This window comes from Lipomyces chichibuensis (genome assembly GCF_038497645.1).
Source record: "Lipomyces chichibuensis strain CBS 12929 unplaced genomic scaffold V1513scaffold_33, whole genome shotgun sequence".
NCBI lineage: Eukaryota > Fungi > Ascomycota > Lipomycetes > Lipomycetales > Lipomycetaceae > Lipomyces > Lipomyces chichibuensis.
Genome location: NW_027117485.1, coordinates 35,399 through 52,554, shown reverse-complemented (window position 1 = coordinate 52,554; position 17,156 = coordinate 35,399). Strand labels below are relative to the sequence as shown.

The 17,156-nt window shown below is 45.8% G+C and overlaps 7 protein-coding genes across 7 annotated transcripts; 3 read left to right on the top strand and 4 right to left on the bottom strand.

Annotated features, from left to right (window-relative positions):
- Positions 1-191: 191 nt before the first annotated feature.
- On the bottom strand, positions 192-1,106 carry V1513DRAFT_459976 (uncharacterized protein; the record flags this gene model as incomplete). The annotated part of the gene is made up of 4 exons (XM_066899800.1): positions 192-236; positions 314-507; positions 559-586; positions 660-1,106. 4 exons carry the CDS (start codon positions 1,104-1,106, stop codon positions 192-194), a joined length of 714 nt encoding a protein of 237 aa, XP_066751927.1.
- A 322-nt stretch (positions 1,107-1,428) lies between these two features.
- On the bottom strand, positions 1,429-3,666 carry V1513DRAFT_383199 (uncharacterized protein; the record flags this gene model as incomplete). Its single annotated transcript, XM_066895134.1, has 7 exons — positions 1,429-2,078; positions 2,132-2,705; positions 2,758-2,929; positions 2,992-3,131; positions 3,190-3,310; positions 3,382-3,484; positions 3,540-3,666. 7 exons carry the CDS (start codon positions 3,664-3,666, stop codon positions 1,429-1,431), a joined length of 1,887 nt encoding a protein of 628 aa, XP_066751926.1.
- A 683-nt stretch (positions 3,667-4,349) lies between these two features.
- Positions 4,350-5,332, bottom strand: V1513DRAFT_418508 (40S ribosomal protein uS7). Its single transcript, XM_066895893.1, has 3 exons — positions 4,710-5,332; positions 4,550-4,657; positions 4,350-4,489 (listed from the first exon to the last, which is right to left on the bottom strand). The coding sequence occupies exons 1-3, from the start codon at positions 5,256-5,258 to the stop codon at positions 4,454-4,456; spliced, it is 693 nt and encodes a 230-aa protein (XP_066751925.1). The 5' UTR covers positions 5,259-5,332; the 3' UTR covers positions 4,350-4,453.
- A 113-nt stretch (positions 5,333-5,445) lies between these two features.
- On the top strand, positions 5,446-8,538 carry V1513DRAFT_188533 (P-loop containing nucleoside triphosphate hydrolase protein). Its single transcript, XM_066894303.1, has 3 exons — positions 5,446-6,134; positions 6,189-7,846; positions 7,899-8,538. Exons 1-3 carry the CDS (start codon positions 5,633-5,635, stop codon positions 8,052-8,054), a joined length of 2,316 nt encoding a protein of 771 aa, XP_066751924.1. The 5' UTR covers positions 5,446-5,632; the 3' UTR covers positions 8,055-8,538.
- V1513DRAFT_188667 (uncharacterized protein) lies at positions 8,387-14,018 on the top strand. The gene is made up of 5 exons (XM_066894304.1): positions 8,387-8,894; positions 8,951-9,082; positions 9,137-12,608; positions 12,659-13,262; positions 13,314-14,018. The coding sequence occupies exons 1-5, from the start codon at positions 8,718-8,720 to the stop codon at positions 13,573-13,575; spliced, it is 4,647 nt and encodes a 1,548-aa protein (XP_066751923.1). The 5' UTR covers positions 8,387-8,717; the 3' UTR covers positions 13,576-14,018.
- V1513DRAFT_449962 (ADP-ribosylation factor family-domain-containing protein) lies at positions 13,674-14,674 on the bottom strand. Its single transcript, XM_066898749.1, has 4 exons — positions 14,540-14,674; positions 14,362-14,489; positions 14,064-14,305; positions 13,674-14,010 (listed from the first exon to the last, which is right to left on the bottom strand). Exons 1-4 carry the CDS (start codon positions 14,602-14,604, stop codon positions 13,876-13,878), a joined length of 570 nt encoding a protein of 189 aa, XP_066751922.1. The 5' UTR covers positions 14,605-14,674; the 3' UTR covers positions 13,674-13,875.
- A 905-nt stretch (positions 14,675-15,579) lies between these two features.
- Positions 15,580-17,151, top strand: V1513DRAFT_459970 (D-arabinono-1,4-lactone oxidase-domain-containing protein; the record flags this gene model as incomplete). Its single annotated transcript, XM_066899799.1, has 1 exon — positions 15,580-17,151. One exon carries the CDS (start codon positions 15,580-15,582, stop codon positions 17,149-17,151), a length of 1,572 nt encoding a protein of 523 aa, XP_066751921.1.
- Between the last annotated feature and the right edge of the window lie 5 nt (positions 17,152-17,156).

Genomic DNA, 17,156 nt, shown 5'->3' with positions numbered 1-17,156 from the left:
AGAATTCGTCTCAGTAAGTAACTATAGAATAGAAACTGCAGATATTTAAGGAGATATTTCGACTAGCTCCGCATTATCATTTATAGGTATAGTACGATAGCCGCGACAACGATTAACGACGGCACTCGACCAAAAGGTTAGCAAGCTCATGAAGCTACTGTACATACCGACGGATTGGCGAGGTATTATCATCATAAAATCTTGTAAATGTGGGATACACACAACATCAGTTTTATCTTGCTGAAATAGGTCGAGCTCGTTTTGAAGCTTCTCGGTGTTAGTTGGGATCTCGGTGGTTCATGTCCGTGCGTACCTTTTGCACTTTTTCTTTCGTCAAGCGCCTAGCCAGCTCCATCCCTGTGTGTGCATAGCTAGGATGTGGTTGAAAGCTATATCTGTCCAAAGGGAAAGGAGTGCAGGGGCTATGCGACAGCGCGTTCGAAGAGATGTTTTCAATGAGTGCGTAATGCGCATGATTGTCCAATATTGTCGCACCAGCGTCTGTGACTAAATAATTAGCGTTTAAAATGCGATAGTATGCCTATTGCTGAATGCTACCATTTGCATGATCTTTAGATCTGGACACCTGTATCTGATTAGTATGCGAATCCACAATTGCAGCCTCTGGTGGCTTGTTGCTGCAAATATGTACCACCTACATTGTAAAATACCATCCAGGATTTGGCCAAGTCTTCTAGCTTTGAGTGGTATGGAGCTGTTGCTGGAAATGACAAAGAAATCTCGTCCGATATTCGTCTCAGTAACCTCAACTTTGCAAGGCTCGCGATAAAATTGATGATCAGGGAATCATCGATCTCTACTTTCTGGTAGTCCAATGCCACCAAAAAGTCATAGATTGCTCTATAGTCTTCAGACTTCAGATTGAACATTCTAAGACGATTGTTGACAATGTGATATAAATACAGAACCTCGAGCGTTTTTCCTACTGGTATGCTGAACCGTACCATAACGTCTTGGATATAAAGAAGTTTGAGCGACGCAGTTAAAGTGCCACAGTAAAGTGCTTCTATTAGCTCGTCAAATGCGTCCGGCGAATCCGGCATTAAAGAGCAAGCGAAAATATTGCAATTTGAAAGGTAATCCATGTTCAAGATGATTATTGAAGAATTTTTGTGTAAGCCAAACTGTGTGTGAGCAATGATACCATTGGAATTGATGATCGGCTCACGCCAAAATTTTAAAACCAACCACCCGTGAAGTGCGGCCAAAAGATCATATATACCATACCTTATTTAGTATGTAAATAAGTAATTTGCTATACACGCTTGCGCATTCATGCACATCTGTTAATCGCTTGTTGAGAATATCATACATTCTAGCAAATAAATCCGGCAATTCATGCTTAATAGCCATAATTACATATAACTTTTATTCCGAACAATCCCATATGCCATATATTTATCGAAGCTACGATTCTTCTTCATCTTCTGTATCCGTATTAATATCTGTATCGCTGCCCTCCTCTTCGCTACTGCTTTCGTCCTCTTCCTCACTGTCATCCTCGGACACGTCGACTGTCTTCTTCTTCGTCTTACCTCCACGCAACTGCGCCATTGCGCCAGCAATGCTGTCCTCTTCTGGGTCGGAGATATCGTCTTCTATATCTTCAATCTTAGGCGCAGGCTCGATATTAAGGACGACAGATCTCACAGCATCAGCGCCAACGTACGCATTCGACCTGAACTCAATCAAAAATCTGTATTGTCCGGTCTGATCAGGCATTGGTGCTGATAGTTGAATCTTGTAGGTACTAACTGATCCATCGGTGTACATGCGCGTCACAGTCGACGGCGGTTCGACAATCTTATTTTCTCGGGGATTAACGAGAAGTACTGTCCACTTGGGCCTAAGATATACTGGCAAATATGGCGCATAGATTGGCTCCAACTGCGGAGCGATATCGTTTGTAGACAAAGGCTTCTTGATTGTCACTGAATTGTCCACCTCTTCCAAATCCTTTGGATCAGGGGCAGGAAGTGTAGCTCCTGTATAGGCTACTCGGAACTTGATCACCAAATGCGCTATGGAATTGGGAGTCACAACTGTTTCGCCGGGCACTAGAGAATCGTTAATACATCTGCAGTTATGAGGTACTAGCAGCATTACATACCTTTAAAGAACGCATCCAGGATTTCTACTGATGGAATCTGAAATGCAACCGCTTGCGCAATCTTCAAATCATCATCGCTATCGATGCCAAGCACTCTTTGTTGTTCCTTGTCATCCAGAGAAAATAATGACTTCAATGTAGACCTTGAATGAATGACACGTTCCTTATCGATTTTAGGCAACTGCAAAAGCTCGTTAGACTCTGGTGGCAGAGCTTGCGTGAATGCTTGCGTCAAGCCGATAATTTTTCGTAACAGTGCAGCATTCTTAAAAGCGGACGCAATATCAAGCATGCCGTCTAGAATCGCAACCGATCGGGACACGAGCGCTAATTTCTTTGGCTCATCATCAACTTTCTCTCTGGATAAGTAAGCTAGTAGATAATCATAGACAGTATCAGCACCAACTCCAGGAATGAGGATTTTATACTCCTGAGAATTTGCGAGCAGACGGATTAGACTGTCAAACGTAACATTATCTACGCTCGACTTTGCAAATGCTTCGAAAATATTCGCCGCCGTAATTGTATGGATTCCGTTCTTCGTATATTGCTTCGTGCCGCTCCACCAATTCCACTGCCGAAAACTTAGTAAGCAATCAAACACCATTATAATCATATGAACACACCACAACAAATGGAAGTGCTACTCCAACTAACAAACTGTATCCCAGAATAACTAGTGGAGTACCCTTTTCTTCTACCAACCACTTCGGCAACGCAATGCCATGCTTCATAGGTTGTGGCCCATCAGGATGACCATAATCCAGATAATTTTTGCGTGTATCTTCGTCTGTCAAGCTTTATCGTAACCGGTCAGTCCAATACAAAGTCCGTCATACAGCTCTCTCAGGTGTGCTCACGATTTATATGCCTTGGTCATCTCCACAAATTGTGCTTCCATGACCTCACGCGTTGTGTTGACAATATTGCGAATCTTATCCGGGTGAAATTTCAAGGACAACTTTCTATACCTGCTCTTGATCTCACGATCCGTCGCAGACTACACCAAAAGTCAGCATGAGTCGGTCGTCAACAAGAAGCCTCGAGCTTAAACGTACATAAGGTATTCCCAAAATCTCATATGGATCAAAGCGCTTCAGGTCCTCAGAGGTCTCTTGACTATGAATAAAGTACGCCACCACGATTAGAATTATCCATCCTAGTGCAATACAAATATTCCTAGGTGCCAAAGATACCATTAGTCAAAGTGCTTATATCGAGTTATGCATTATATAGTTCTTTCCACTTACGTCTTTGTAAAGATCTTACTCTTTCTATTTTTTATCCGAAATTTCTCCACATCATCATAATTCTCTGGCTTATAACCATTTTCAAACTTTGGTGAATAATTCTCTTATCTTTCGTTAGCTCTGTTTATATAGTTATCGGGGATCGCTTGGGGCAGTACTCTCTGGTTTCATTGCTCGAATCGTAGCTTTCCACGTCGATGGAAGCAGAACCAGTGACAGCAATGTCATGGCGAAGTATGGCCAGACTTCGGCATTCTCGTCATACGAATACCGAGAGTCGCTCATTGCTCAATCTTGATCAAAACCCGTGATCTGAGAAACGGTAAGCAAACACCAAAGTAGTCCATACAGTTCAACATGCGCGTGGTAATTTCATACCTGAAGGCGCCAAATAAATCACTGCAAGAGAAGTGTGGCGGTATAAAATATTTAAAAGTGCATATAATCTAATGTTGATGGAGGAACGGGATGATCTAATGTTGATGCTAATGGGGGAACGGTAACTTATGTGTTGTCGATATGATATTTTGCGAATCGAATGTGGGTAGTTGCCACGTTCGCTTGCGGAACTCAGGAGGCAGCGCAACCTATACATAAATAATCGAAGCCACATTCGCCATAATTGCATGTTTATTCGCAGTACTTCCCGGTTTTTTATTCTAAGGTACTAAGTCCGTACACAATTATTTAGCCACTCTATCAATAGTCTAAGAAGATACTGATCCGATCAATTAGGTATGCTGATATTCTACGCCAATTTAGACTTTAAACCCCAAGAATGCCATGCACTGTGCACACCGGAACCTCTCATTTGCCATTTCCAATGACATGTAGCTGTATATGCCAATATTGCACAGTCAAAAACTTAGCAAATATATAACCCTGAAATTGGCAATATTCGCAATGTGGTAAATGACGAAAGTACTGCTTCGATGTTGTTTGGATATTATACCGAAGTATTCTGCAACATATCGTATCAAAAATTGAGCAATTATTTTTACACTAGATACACTTTTGAAAACCTCATGAAGAAAAGGAACATATATGTAATATCCATACACCCACAGCCGTTCTAACGGTTAGACTTCGCCACACGCTCCAATTCGTCCTAAATAAATGTCAGCCAGTGGATCCTACACCAATTCATAAATAGGAAATATCCGCATACCTTCTTCTTGATAGCATAAGAGTTAGAGGAACCCTTGGCAGCGTTGATGAGCTCCTCAGCCAGGCACTCGGCGATAGTCTTGACGTTCCGGAAAGAAGCCTCACGAGCCTAGAAATGACATTATTATATTGATTCACACCAATACACCATCCGTACGCACACCAATAGTAATAAGAGCAATGGCCTGATTGACACGTCTGAGAGGAGAGACATCGACAGCTTGTCGTCGGACGGTACCGGCGCTGCCAATACGGGTGGAGTCTTCCCTTGGGCCGCAGTTAACGATAGCATCGACAACGACCTGAATAGGGTTATGGTCGGTTAAAAGGTGAATAATCTCCAAAGAGTGTTTAACAATTCTAACGGCCAAAAGTTTTTTGCCGTTGTTACGGCCGTTCATCATCAAAGAGTTGGTTAGTCGTTCAATGATCGGGCACTGAGCCTTTCGAAACCGCTTGTTGGCATAACGGCCGGCGCTATGAGCCAGATACACAGGCTGGCGAATCTGAATGTAGTCGGTAAGAGAGATATCGTTGACCTCGACATCCACAAATGACCACTTGTTGAACAGCTTCACCTGGCCGTGGGGCCCGCTCTCAGCGACAACAGCTTCAGGAAGGAGGGAAGAAGGCAGGACTGTATCCTCAAGGACTTCTACAACCTCCTCGTCGTAAACCTCAGCGTGATCGACTTCTGAACCCTCGGACATCGTGCTCTGTTGTTAATTCGTTCGGATGCTGATGCTAGAAAGGCGGCACACTAAACTATGGTGGTAACGGCATTCAACTGATGGTGATGTCGCGATATTCGCAGAAGCGGGCACGCGCCAGCGGTTCGGGAACGGAACGTGACTGTCTATGTTTTCGATAGGGTTGCACCCTACTTAATTTTGAAAGAACCCAATTGGGGTGACAGCCCGGAGTTAATGCGCTCGACGTCACCGAGAAACTTTTAAGGTTTGGGCCGGTGGTCCAAATTTGCTGAGAGTGGTGGACGAATGTTTTCTCGGTTGGATCAATTTGACAGATATGATTGATCGGTACAATCTAGAAATTTGCTTTTAACTTTGTAGATACCCCATAAATGGCGAAGGCTAAGGCACGAAAACTTCAGGATGACGATTTCATACAGACGATCTCGGATTCTGACACATCTATCCCGGATCTGGACGAAGAAGAACTCGACGAAACTGACGCGGAGAAACCTACGAATAAAGACAGCAACAAGTTTCAGAATGATGAGAGCGACTTCAAATTACGTTTTGACCTTGACGATTTTGAGGTGCCAGCTAAATTTGACGGCTGGGATTTCGACATGCAGGACCGAGCCAAAGGCAGTGGTCGCCGACAAGTCGACCTCAATAGTATTATTCAGCGTCAATTGAATAAGTCTAAAGGAATCGATGAAGATATACAAGAGAGCATTGACGGGTCTGATGTCGAATCGGCCGAGGATAGCGAGAAGAAAGACGGGCTAGTAACTAATTTCGTCAAAACGGCTCCTCCCAGAGGTTCATCTACAGTTGAACTTGATGTCGATAGCACGAAAAGTGACTCTAGCCTCGAGGAAGATGAAGAGAGATCAGGTAGGTTGCGCATTCTTGTGAAGCGCCAAATTAAATGCTAATATATACTTCTAGTGCCGAAGAAGTTGAAAGGACCATACAGACTACCGTTAGATTACGAACTGGAATCTGACGCCGAAGACACTGATAGTCAGCAAGTTGATGAGGAAGACAGCGGTCGGGCAACTGAAGTAGTTCAAGGTCAAAGTAATGACGACAAGAATGGCGGTGAAAAACGCGAAGTACAATATGAACAACCAGAAGAAGAAGAAGGAGAAGAAGAAGAAGAAGAAGAAGAAGAGGAAGAAGAAGAGGAAGAAGAAGAAGAAGGAAAAGAAGAAGAAGAAGAAACTAAAGAAAGCAAACTAGACGAAGGAGATGAAGAGAAAATAGACGATGAAGATAATAATGATGACGATGACGATGAGGACCAGGACGATCCGAAGGAGATGGCTAAATTTTTTGCGAAAACGCCGGAGCAGGTCACAGCCTCTGCACATAAGCAATTTTATACTCTCTCTATTTCTCGGCCGTTGCTACGAAGCATTGCTAGTTTGGGTTTTGTTACGCCTACGCCCGTTCAAAGTGCTGTGATCCCCATCGCTCTTCTTGGTAAAGATATCGTTGCTGGTGCTGTTACAGGTTCCGGTAAAACAGCTGCGTATATGATTCCGGTTTTGGAACGTCTTCTTTACCGGCCGAAGAAGATTGCGTCGACCCGGGTTATTGTACTTACACCCACTCGCGAACTCTCGATCCAGGTTGCCGATGTCGGAAGAAAGTTGAGTCAATTTATTGCTGGCATTAGATTTGGGTTAGCTGTTGGTGGGTTGAACTTGCGTCTCCAAGAGCAAGAGCTGAAGACTCGTCCGGATATTGTTGTGGCGACCCCTGGTCGATTTATTGATCATATCCGTAATTCACCGAGCTTTCAAGTCGAAGACGTTGAGATCCTAATTATTGACGAAGCGGACCGTATGCTAGAGGAAGGTTTCCAAAAGGAGTTGACGGAGTTGTTGACTTTGCTTCCATCCAAGAGACAGACACTTTTATTCTCTGCTACAATGAACTCAAGCATTAAGTCTCTTATCCAGCTGTCGCTTCACCAGCCGGTTCGAATTATGATCAACCCACCCAAACAAGTGGCGAGCGGACTTATTCAGGAATTTATCCGAATCAAAAAGAGAGAAGTGGCGAAGCCGGCAATACTGACGTGGCTTTTAAATAAGTTCGAACACAGAGAGCGTGTCATGGTCTTCGTCTCCAGGAAAGAGACTGCACATAGATTGCGAGTGGTTCTTGGGCTTATGGGGATAAAGGTGGGCGAACTTCACGGTGCGCTCTCTCAGGATCAGCGTTTAACTGGTATTACGGACTTCCGTAATTCAATTGTGCCAATCCTTGTTTGCACGGACTTGGCTTCGCGTGGTCTCGACATTCCTAAAGTCGAGATTGTTATAAACTACGACATGCCGAAGACGTACGATATATACCTTCACAGAGTTGGTCGAACTGCTCGTGCAGGTCGTACTGGTCGAAGTATTTCTCTTGTAGGAGAGGCTAAGGCGGAGCGTGGCATTGTCAAAGATGCGGTGAAGACTCTTGAGAAGACAAAGGGTAAAGCCGTCAGTCGTAATGTCGATTGGGATACAGTGAACAAGATTGCCAAAAATATTGAGGACAACAAAGGAATGGTTGAAGATGTATTGAAGGAAGAAAAGGAAGAAAAACAAGTAAGTCTTAATGGGATCGTTGGTGTCATAACAATAACTAACAAGAGCTTAGTTGGCGACCGTAGAAATGGAGCTTCGCAAGAGCGAGAATATGGTTAAGCATTGGGATGAGATTCAGTCTAGACCGAAACGAACTTGGTTCGACGACAACAGTAAGAAGAAGGGGAACAATAAGAAGCGACGTTCCAAAAGGGACGACGGTGACTAGAGGCAGCCATGCATACATCATATATCTATTGCCAAAATTCTTTGTTACAGGACTATGGGACCATTATGTACTCGTCTTTTCTAGGTTATCATGCATTGGCTGTTAAAAGTGTACTTTCTTGGGCTAGGAATTTGATGTACATTTATTTGTATTCTACATAGCTTATTGTTTACCAAAGTCGTCCAGCTAACTATAGTCGGGGTCGAGTTTCTAAGTCGAAAGCGGCTGACTATTCTGGGCTCGATTTTAGGCACGCTTGAGCCGCTTCATTCAATCGTCGCTATGTTTGTGGTCAAAAAACTTAGATTAGCCCATGGGGTTGTTCTGCATATCTCAACCCAATATTAGACACCACATTTACTGTATTTGTGGATCTTCATGCAGGTTATTCGATCGTTATAGGCATTGACAGCGGTCTTGTTGATTGATTCAATGCCTCACCTTGTCTGCCCACAAATTCGGTTCCACACGAAATTTCAGCTTGGCATTATTGACATTACTTAATTGAAAGTTTTCTGATGTCTACAAATCCGTGTCATCTGAAATCGACAATTATTGGTGAACGGACGTGAAGTCCCCCAGTGACAAGCAAGCGCTTGACGCGCATTATTCTGAGATATCAGCGTGATTCTCACTTTCGCCAATTCATTGGCTCAACTAAATATGGACTCTACCGATATAATGGTAGAAGATTCAGATTCTCTGCGACATTACTATGGGACGGCGCAGACCAGCAATCACGATTTGTCCTTGTCGTCGGGTTACCAGCGCTCACAAGAATTCTATGACCCATATGCCGAGTTACAATCCCAACTTGCCGAGTTACAGTTGGAATTGGAGGTATTGTTTTATTTGTTGGTTTATAGTTGAAGTTCGTGGCTCATTGATGCGCGCAGGAGGGCGAGATTACGGCAAAGGGTTATAAGAAGCGTCGAGCGCTCTTGATGGAAGCATACGGACAGAGTTCTGAAAACAGTCCCATGAATTCAATGCAAGGTTCCGATGATGACATATTGAAACATTATGAAGTGAGATAATCTCCTACAGCCGAATTCCACGGTTAGCTAATATTATATCAGAAGTTGACACAACATGTGCGAAGCGACTTCGCCTTTGTGCCTGACACGCACCGATCAATAGGACTGACTCACGACCTTCTGGAACAACGGTGTGAGGATCACGAACCTCTCGAGTCCATGTATTTGTCTGAACAAGGGGGGCGTAGCAGTTATTCGTTATCATCGAGTTTCCCAGCTGATCCAAGCGCTAAAGCTACACATCCGTCGTCAACGTACGAATTTTCAAAAAATGAGTTGCAGTTGCCACTAGAGCCACGAGAGATTTCAGAAACAGACTTCGATCCACATAATGGGAACATTCCGATGACTAAGTTTGACAATCTTGCATCTATTCTTCGCCACCGAGGGCGGAACATTCCAAAGCTTAACGCAATCCTGACACTAGACCCAAAGGGAAAGGAAGTCTCAGCTATTACTTGGGACAAGCTAGCTTCGCGCGCAGAGAAGGTCGCTCAAGTCATCAGAGACAAATCTGGACTATACCGGGGCGATCGTGTTGCCCTGCTATACCGGGACCATGAAGTCATCGACTTCGTTGTCGCACTTCTTGGATGCTTTTTAGCTGGGGTTGTAGCAGTCCCAATTAACACCGTCACGAAATTCAAGGAATTGAACTATATTCTCAATTACACGCAGTCTCATCTTGCTTTATCAACAGATGCAAATTTGAAGGCGTTCCATCGCGAATTCACGGCGCAAGGACAATCGTGGCCTCGTGGTGTCGAGTGGTGGAAAACCAATGAATTTGGATCCTATCACCCCCTATCGAAGAAGTCTGAACCACCGGCGTTGCAAGTTCCTGATTTGGCTTATATTGAATACTCGCGTGCGCCGACTGGCGAATTTCGTGGTGTTGTGATGTCTCACAAGACTGTTATGCACCAAATGAGCTGTCTGTCTTCAATTTTATCCAGTAAAGACAAACAGTGGACACGGTCATCCAGTGCTGGTACGGCGACGAGGGACGGTGGCAGATTGATTGGTCCTGCTGCAAAGTATCAGACAGTAATCAGCTACTTAGACTCTCGGCAGTCTATTGGTATGACTCTCGGAGTTTTGATGACAATTTATTCCGGCAACACTACGGTCTGGATCCCGCAGTCTGCGCTTGCTGTTCCTGGATTATATGCGAACGTTATTAGCCGCTTCAAGCCATCAATAATCTTGGGTGATTATCCAGGCTTGAAGCAAGTTGCTTATAACTATCAGTCATTTCCTCTAGCAACCCGAAATTTCTCGAAGAAGCAACCTGTAGACTTTTCCAGTATCAAGTGGTGTCTAATCGACTGTTTGACGGCGGACACTGAATTCCATGAGATTTTGGCGGATAGATGGCTCCGACCTCTGGGAAACAAATCATCGCGAGAAGTTATCGCACCTATGCTGACGCTCTCTGAACACGGTGGTATGGTTATTTCCATGCGTGATTGGCTGGGTGGTCAAGAATCTTTAGGATGTAGGCTCCCGGAACCATCCGCTGACGAAGACAGAATGGGACCGTCTGATTTATCGGAACTGCTATTGGACAAGAAAGCGCTTTCGACAAACAATGTACGGATCCTTTCTACATCACCACCGCGAGGCGGATTTTTGGACAAAAATGTCAAGAACACAATCCAAATCGGCGCGTTTGGGTATCCTTTACCTGATGCGACATTAGCAATTGTCGACCCTGAAACTTGCACGCTCGTGCCAGAGTTGATAGTTGGTGAGATTTGGGTTGATAGTCCGTGTTTGAGTGGCGGATTCTGGGGCCTGGGTAGAGAGACTGAGATGATCTTTCATGCCAGATGTTGGGGCCACGATGGCACTTTAGAGATGGAATTTCTCCGCACGGGATTGCTCGGGTTTATATATTCTGGCAAGGTCTACATTCTAGGCCTTTATGAAGACCGTCTTCGTCAGCGAAAGGACTGTGAGGAACAGCGGAACAATTCGGTAACTAGTTCAGACATTGTTTATACAAATCGTCAATACAGATATCACTACACGGCACATCTAGTGCAGACGATAATGCAAACTATTCCACGTGTATTCGACAGTTCCGCGTTCGATATATTTGTGAACGATGAGCATTTGCCAGTGGTGTTACTGGAATCACCGGTTGCGATCACAACTCCAGAAACACCAAACGGACCGCCACGGGAGCCGGATAATGAGGTGTTAGAGGATGTGGCAAATAAGTGCATGACCAAGCTTCGAGAAATACACAACGTGCGGGTATACTGTGTGCTCATCACCGCACCCAATACATTGCCAAGGACTACCAGAAACGGACGTTCAGAAATTGGAACGATGCTCTGTCGAAAGGAGTTTGAGATGGGATCGCTACCTTGTGTCTACGTCAAATTTTCTGTCGATCGAACCGTGACAAACATGCCAAGAGACCAGAATGCTGAAGAAGACGGTGGGATATGGTCTGTTGCGTCATCCCGCTTCAGAGAAGGGATGCTCAGTCATGAGGACAAACAGTATTCTGGTGTTGATGAGCGTAATGTCGTGATGGATGATCGTACCGGGGGTGTTCTCTCAAAATTCAAGTCGATTGTGGACATCTTGCAATGGCGTGTGGTGTGTCAGCCGGAGGAATTGTCGTACTGCAGTATTGATTCGAAATCGCGAGAAAACAAGGGCATGTCGTGGAGAAAATTCGATGCGAAAATCGCGGCCGTTGCATCGATGCTAGTTAATAAGGCTGGTCTACAAGCCGGTGATAACGTGGTCTTGATATATACACATGGTGAGGATTTTGTGCATGCTGTGCATGCGTGTTTATGCCTAGGTGTCGTCGCAATTCCATTGTCACCGCTAGACACAAATAGACTGAACGAAGATGTACCAGCCTTGCTGCACGTAATCGAGGATTACAAGGTCAAGGCAATATTGGTGAATGCGGAGACAGACCACGCAATGAAAGGCAAGTTGATTTCTCAGCACTTGAAGCAGTCAGCACATGTCGCGCGCGTGGCAATCCCACCAACATATAACACTATGAAGCCAGGCAGGGTGTCAGGTGGATGCAAGGATCTCAATTTTACCATGAAACCGGATTGGACTAACCCTGGGCGTGTGGCATTGGTATGGGTGTACTGGACTGCCGATCACCGCCGGACAGCAGTGCAAATTGCACATGAAACGATACTGGAGATGTGCAAAGTTCAGAAGGAAACTTGCCAAATGACGAGTTCCAAGCCGGTCATCGGATGTGTACGGTCTGGTTCCGGCATCGGATTCCTGCATACTTGTCTTATGGGCATATATGTTGGGGCGTCGACATATCTGATCTCACCTGTTGATTTTGCCGCAAATCCTCATTTATTCTTCCTGTCACTGTCGAGATATAAAGTCAAGGATGCGTATGCGACGCAACAGATGCTAGAGCATGCGATGACCATTCCACCGCTAAAGGGATATAATCTGCACGAAACACGTAACTTAATGATTGCTTTCGATGGTCGGCCCGCTACAGAGTTGTGTACGTCTTAAATGTGCGCATACATGAATTCCTCTAACGATGGTATACAGTTGGAAGGGTACGCCTGCATTTTGCGTCTTGCGGCTTGGATGGAACCGCGATCAACAGTATATATTCACACGTTTTGAATCCGATGATTACAACAAGGTCATACATGTGCATAGAGCCTGTGGAACTTAAATTCGACGTACGAGAGCTGCGCCGCGGGTTTATCGTCGTCGCGTCACCTGACAGAGGTCCATTCACATTGACTGTTCAAGACTCGGGTATGGTGCCGGTCAGTACACATGTTGCTATTGTGCATCCAGAGACTAGAAGGTTATGCCACATGAGCGAGTATGGAGAGATCTGGGTATCGTCCAATGCCAACGCGCAGGGTTTCTACGGTTCAAAGGATCCGTTTGATGCCGAGCGCTTTAATGCGAGTACGATTGACGGCGATCCGTGCTTGAAGTATATGCGTACGGGTGACTTGGGCTTTCTGAGGACTGTCACACGGCCTGTCGGTCCGGGTGGTTCGATGGTCGAGATTCAAGTGTTGTTCGTGCTCGGCGCCATTGGCGACACGTTTGAAGTTGCAGGCTTGAATCATTTCCCTATCGACATTGAGATGACAGTCGAACGGAGTCATCGGTCGATTTATGCAGGTGGCAGGTGAGTTAAACGGTTCGTGTTAGGAAGCAGTTCGGATACTAACGAAAGTAGTGCAATATTCCAGGCGGGTGGTCTCGTCGTGCTGGTTGTAGAGGTCAGCCGGAGACAATTTTTGGCGTCATTAGTACCGGTGATCGTGAACGCGATATTGAACGAGCATCAAATCATTGTGGACGTAATTGCCTTTGTTGCTCGTGGACATTTTCCTAGGTCTCGTCTACGCGAGAAGCAGCGGGGCAAGATCCTAGCGACGTGGGTGACCGGGAAGCTGAAAGCGATGGCACAGTTCACGATTAGCAGGGCTCCTGACTGAAAGTTTTATAACTAAAACTAGGTGCTATACAGCATTAATTTGTACTCTGTATTCAATAGTGCGATTCTCTTTGGGTTACTGGTGGATTAGATATTTTGGTTGATATTTTTGTGCATGGGTTGTATTAGTAGATCCGTTGGCGCCATATATAGTGTAATTTTAGTGGCAGCAGGGAGAATATTTGTAAAATAGGACTCCGTGAAAGAATGCGACATCCAGGCAGTTATTGCGATTATCGATACCGTTCCAGACAAATACCTTCTATTTCCCATATTAGGTATTGAATCCTACAATGCAAAACTAATCAAACTTATATAGTCGCTGTTTGACCTCGTCAGCGATCCACGACAACCCCTCTTTCAGATTTTCGCCAGTGTATGCGCTGCATGCCAATACTGTACAATTATGATTCGTTATTTTATCAATTTGGAGTGTCTGTCTTATCATTAATTGGGGATATAATGGCTAATCGATTATATAATACTCACATCATTCACGAGATCCAAAACAGCTGTGCGACTCTCCTCTGTCGCTATGACATCGATTTTGTTGACCAAGATTAGTAGACCGGCACCAGTTAATCTGTCTTCCTGTACAACTTTATCCAGCTCAACCTTGCAGTCTTGTAACCGATCCAGCGAAGATGCGTCGACAACCCACAATATAGCGTCCGTCTTCTCAAAGTAGTTCCTCCAAAACGGACGGAGCGAGGACTGTCCGCCGACGTCCCCTACCGAGAAATTAGCGAAAGGCGCTCGAGGTATGCAATTACATTTGCACACACACATATATTCAATTTGTAACCATGCCAATCTACTGTTTTTATATTAAAGCCGAGAGTGGGGCTTACGGACTTGACGTCTTCGCCGAGTAGTTGCTTCACAATTGTTGTTTTTCCAGCGTTGTCGAGACCCCTGAGCGGTGTTAACAATTTGATACTTAACGAGACCGAAAGGAGACTTGCAGCATGAGGAGACGAATCTCCTTGTCTTTTAGCTTTTGTTTGCGTATTGTACTTAATAGTCCCATAGTGTTGTCAGGTATAAATTTACGCGCGGCGCGTAGGTTGTAAATTAGAATAACATTCACGTGTTTTTTTAGGAGTAACAATTTAAATGGCTACCGGAGCCGCATAACAAAACGACATCCAATGCAGGCATACCCTAAAATTTACCTAACCCTTGAACTTCTCAATTCAGAAAAACGATCCGACATCCTGCCATGGTGTTCATCCATACGGCACTAGTTCTTCAATTCGCCGATCGTCGCAGCTTGTATGATTTCTAGCCAATGCGTGTTTCAATCATATAGATATATATTATCGGCTTGGGAGCGAGGCCAGCTAAACTGTTAAATCATGCCCCTAACCCCATGAGACCCTAATTTGTCATGAGTACTTCAGTTGTGCAGTTTGGTCCTTTGTCTCTGTATAGCATGCGCTTGGCTGTTCCGCAACGATTCGCTCGGCGTCTGCATGTTTATGGTCTAGCAGAGCTCACAATCGAGGCCTGCCGGTTCTTGTCGTGCAACGGAAATGGGACATGGGTTGGAGCTTTGCTGGAAGCTCTTGGGCGGAAAAAAATAGCCTGTTCACTGGAGACGTTCATCCACACCCAGCCAGCGGGAAGTCGCGGCCGGCTAGCGAAAAGTGTTGTCTGGCCAACGAAAGCCGGCCGGCTGATCGGACAGGCTGCTTTTTGCAGGCTTACTCAAAGATACTGGGCTGGAGAAGAAAACCCTCGATTTTTAGCTATTTTCTTTGGGCCACGCGAGCGGCCTAAGAAGAGTGAAACACGTGCGCGTTTGTGCTCCACCCTTCTTCATAGCAAACGACCAACAACAAAGCGTACCACGGCAATTAAGGTTTGTTCATGGTGCACGAATACGGCCGCAATTTCGCAGCTGATATCTACATCAAGACCTCTCCTGACTTTTTCGTCTTTTCGCCCCCTTGGTCCCTACATCGACAACTTATCTGCTTTCCATCCTAGCCTACTTGCTACCATGGCCGTATCCATGCAGGATGTGCGCGTTCTAGCATCCAAGACCAGGACCACCCACCGCACATGGGCTCTGACATTCGTCTGCCGTCCTGAGCTGTATCTCCAGCCCTCGTCCATTGAGCAGCTCCAGACAATCGTGCGCGCCGCTCACCAGTTCAAGAAGACAATCACTGTCACTGGTGCGGGACATTCGCCCTCCGACATAACCATGACCAAAGACTGGCTGATCAATCTCGACAACTTTGACAATGTGCTCTCTTTCTCGCGCCATGAGTCTGGCCTCTTCACCGATGTGCGCGTCGAGGCAGGAATCCGCATATACCAGCTCAATGCCGCGCTTGCATCTCGCGGCCTCGCTCTCCAAAACTTAGGCTCAATTTCCGAACAATCCATTGCCGGCATCATCTCCACCGGAACACACGGTTCAAGCGCTTACCACGGCCTATTATCTCAGCAAATCGTCGACATCACCCTCCTCCTCGCCTCCGGCGATCTCTTGACTGTGTCTCCTACCGTCCAACCTGATCTCTTCCGTGCTGCAATGCTCTCTCTTGGCAAACTGGGGATAATCACTCACGTTACTATCCGAACAATCCCGTCCTTTACAATCCACTCGTTCCAAGAGATTATTGACTTTGACAAACTCTTGGAGGACTGGAGCACGGTCTGGACCTCCAAAGAATACGTCCGCGTCTGGTGGTTCCCGTACTCACGCAAATGCATACTCTGGCGTGCCCAGAAGTCCCGCAAGAGCTTGTCCGTGCCGCGCGATAGCTTTTACGGTACTTGGCTTGGACGCAAGTTGTACGAAACGCTGCTGTGGTTTGCGACTCGGATATGTAAACGCGCGATGCCGGCCGTCGAGCGGTTCGTGTTCCGACGGCAGTACGGATGGGAATCCACGTACGGGCACGGTGGTTCCGAGGCCGTGCAGAACAGCGTCGAGGGTCTCAATATGGATTGCTTGTTTAGGCAGTTCGTCAACGAGTGGGCGTTGCCGCTGCAACATGGCGTCGAAGTTTTGAAACTTGTTGACCAGGCCGTTACCAAGGCGGCAGAGTCGGGTGCGTATTACGTCCACGCGCCTATCGAGGTCCGGTGTTCGAATTGCTCGTACCCAGATAAGGAAACGACGCCCTTTGAAATAATCGAAATGTCAGGTGGCATAGGGCCAATTCCAGGAAATACGCTGCGGCCGTTACTGGATTATTCGCCCGTCGTGCCGTACTCATATACCGGGCCAATATCAAACGAGAATCTTACATTGTATCTGAACGCGACGATGTACCGGCCATTCGGACGTGACCCGCCAATCGGACAATGGTACAGCGAGTTTGAGGATATCATGGTTGCGTATGGTGGCAAGCCACATTGGGCCAAAAACTTCATTGGCAAGAGTCCCGAGAAGGCGAATGATGTGCCAATAAGCGGCGAAATGATCGGTCTCGCGAGTGTTTTTGAAAATTGGTACGGCGAGGACGGGAAAAAATACAAAGCTATTCGCGAGAACTTGGATCCAGAGGGATTATTATTTGGCGGAAAAGAGTGGGCAATCCGAAACGGAATAATTTAATTTTG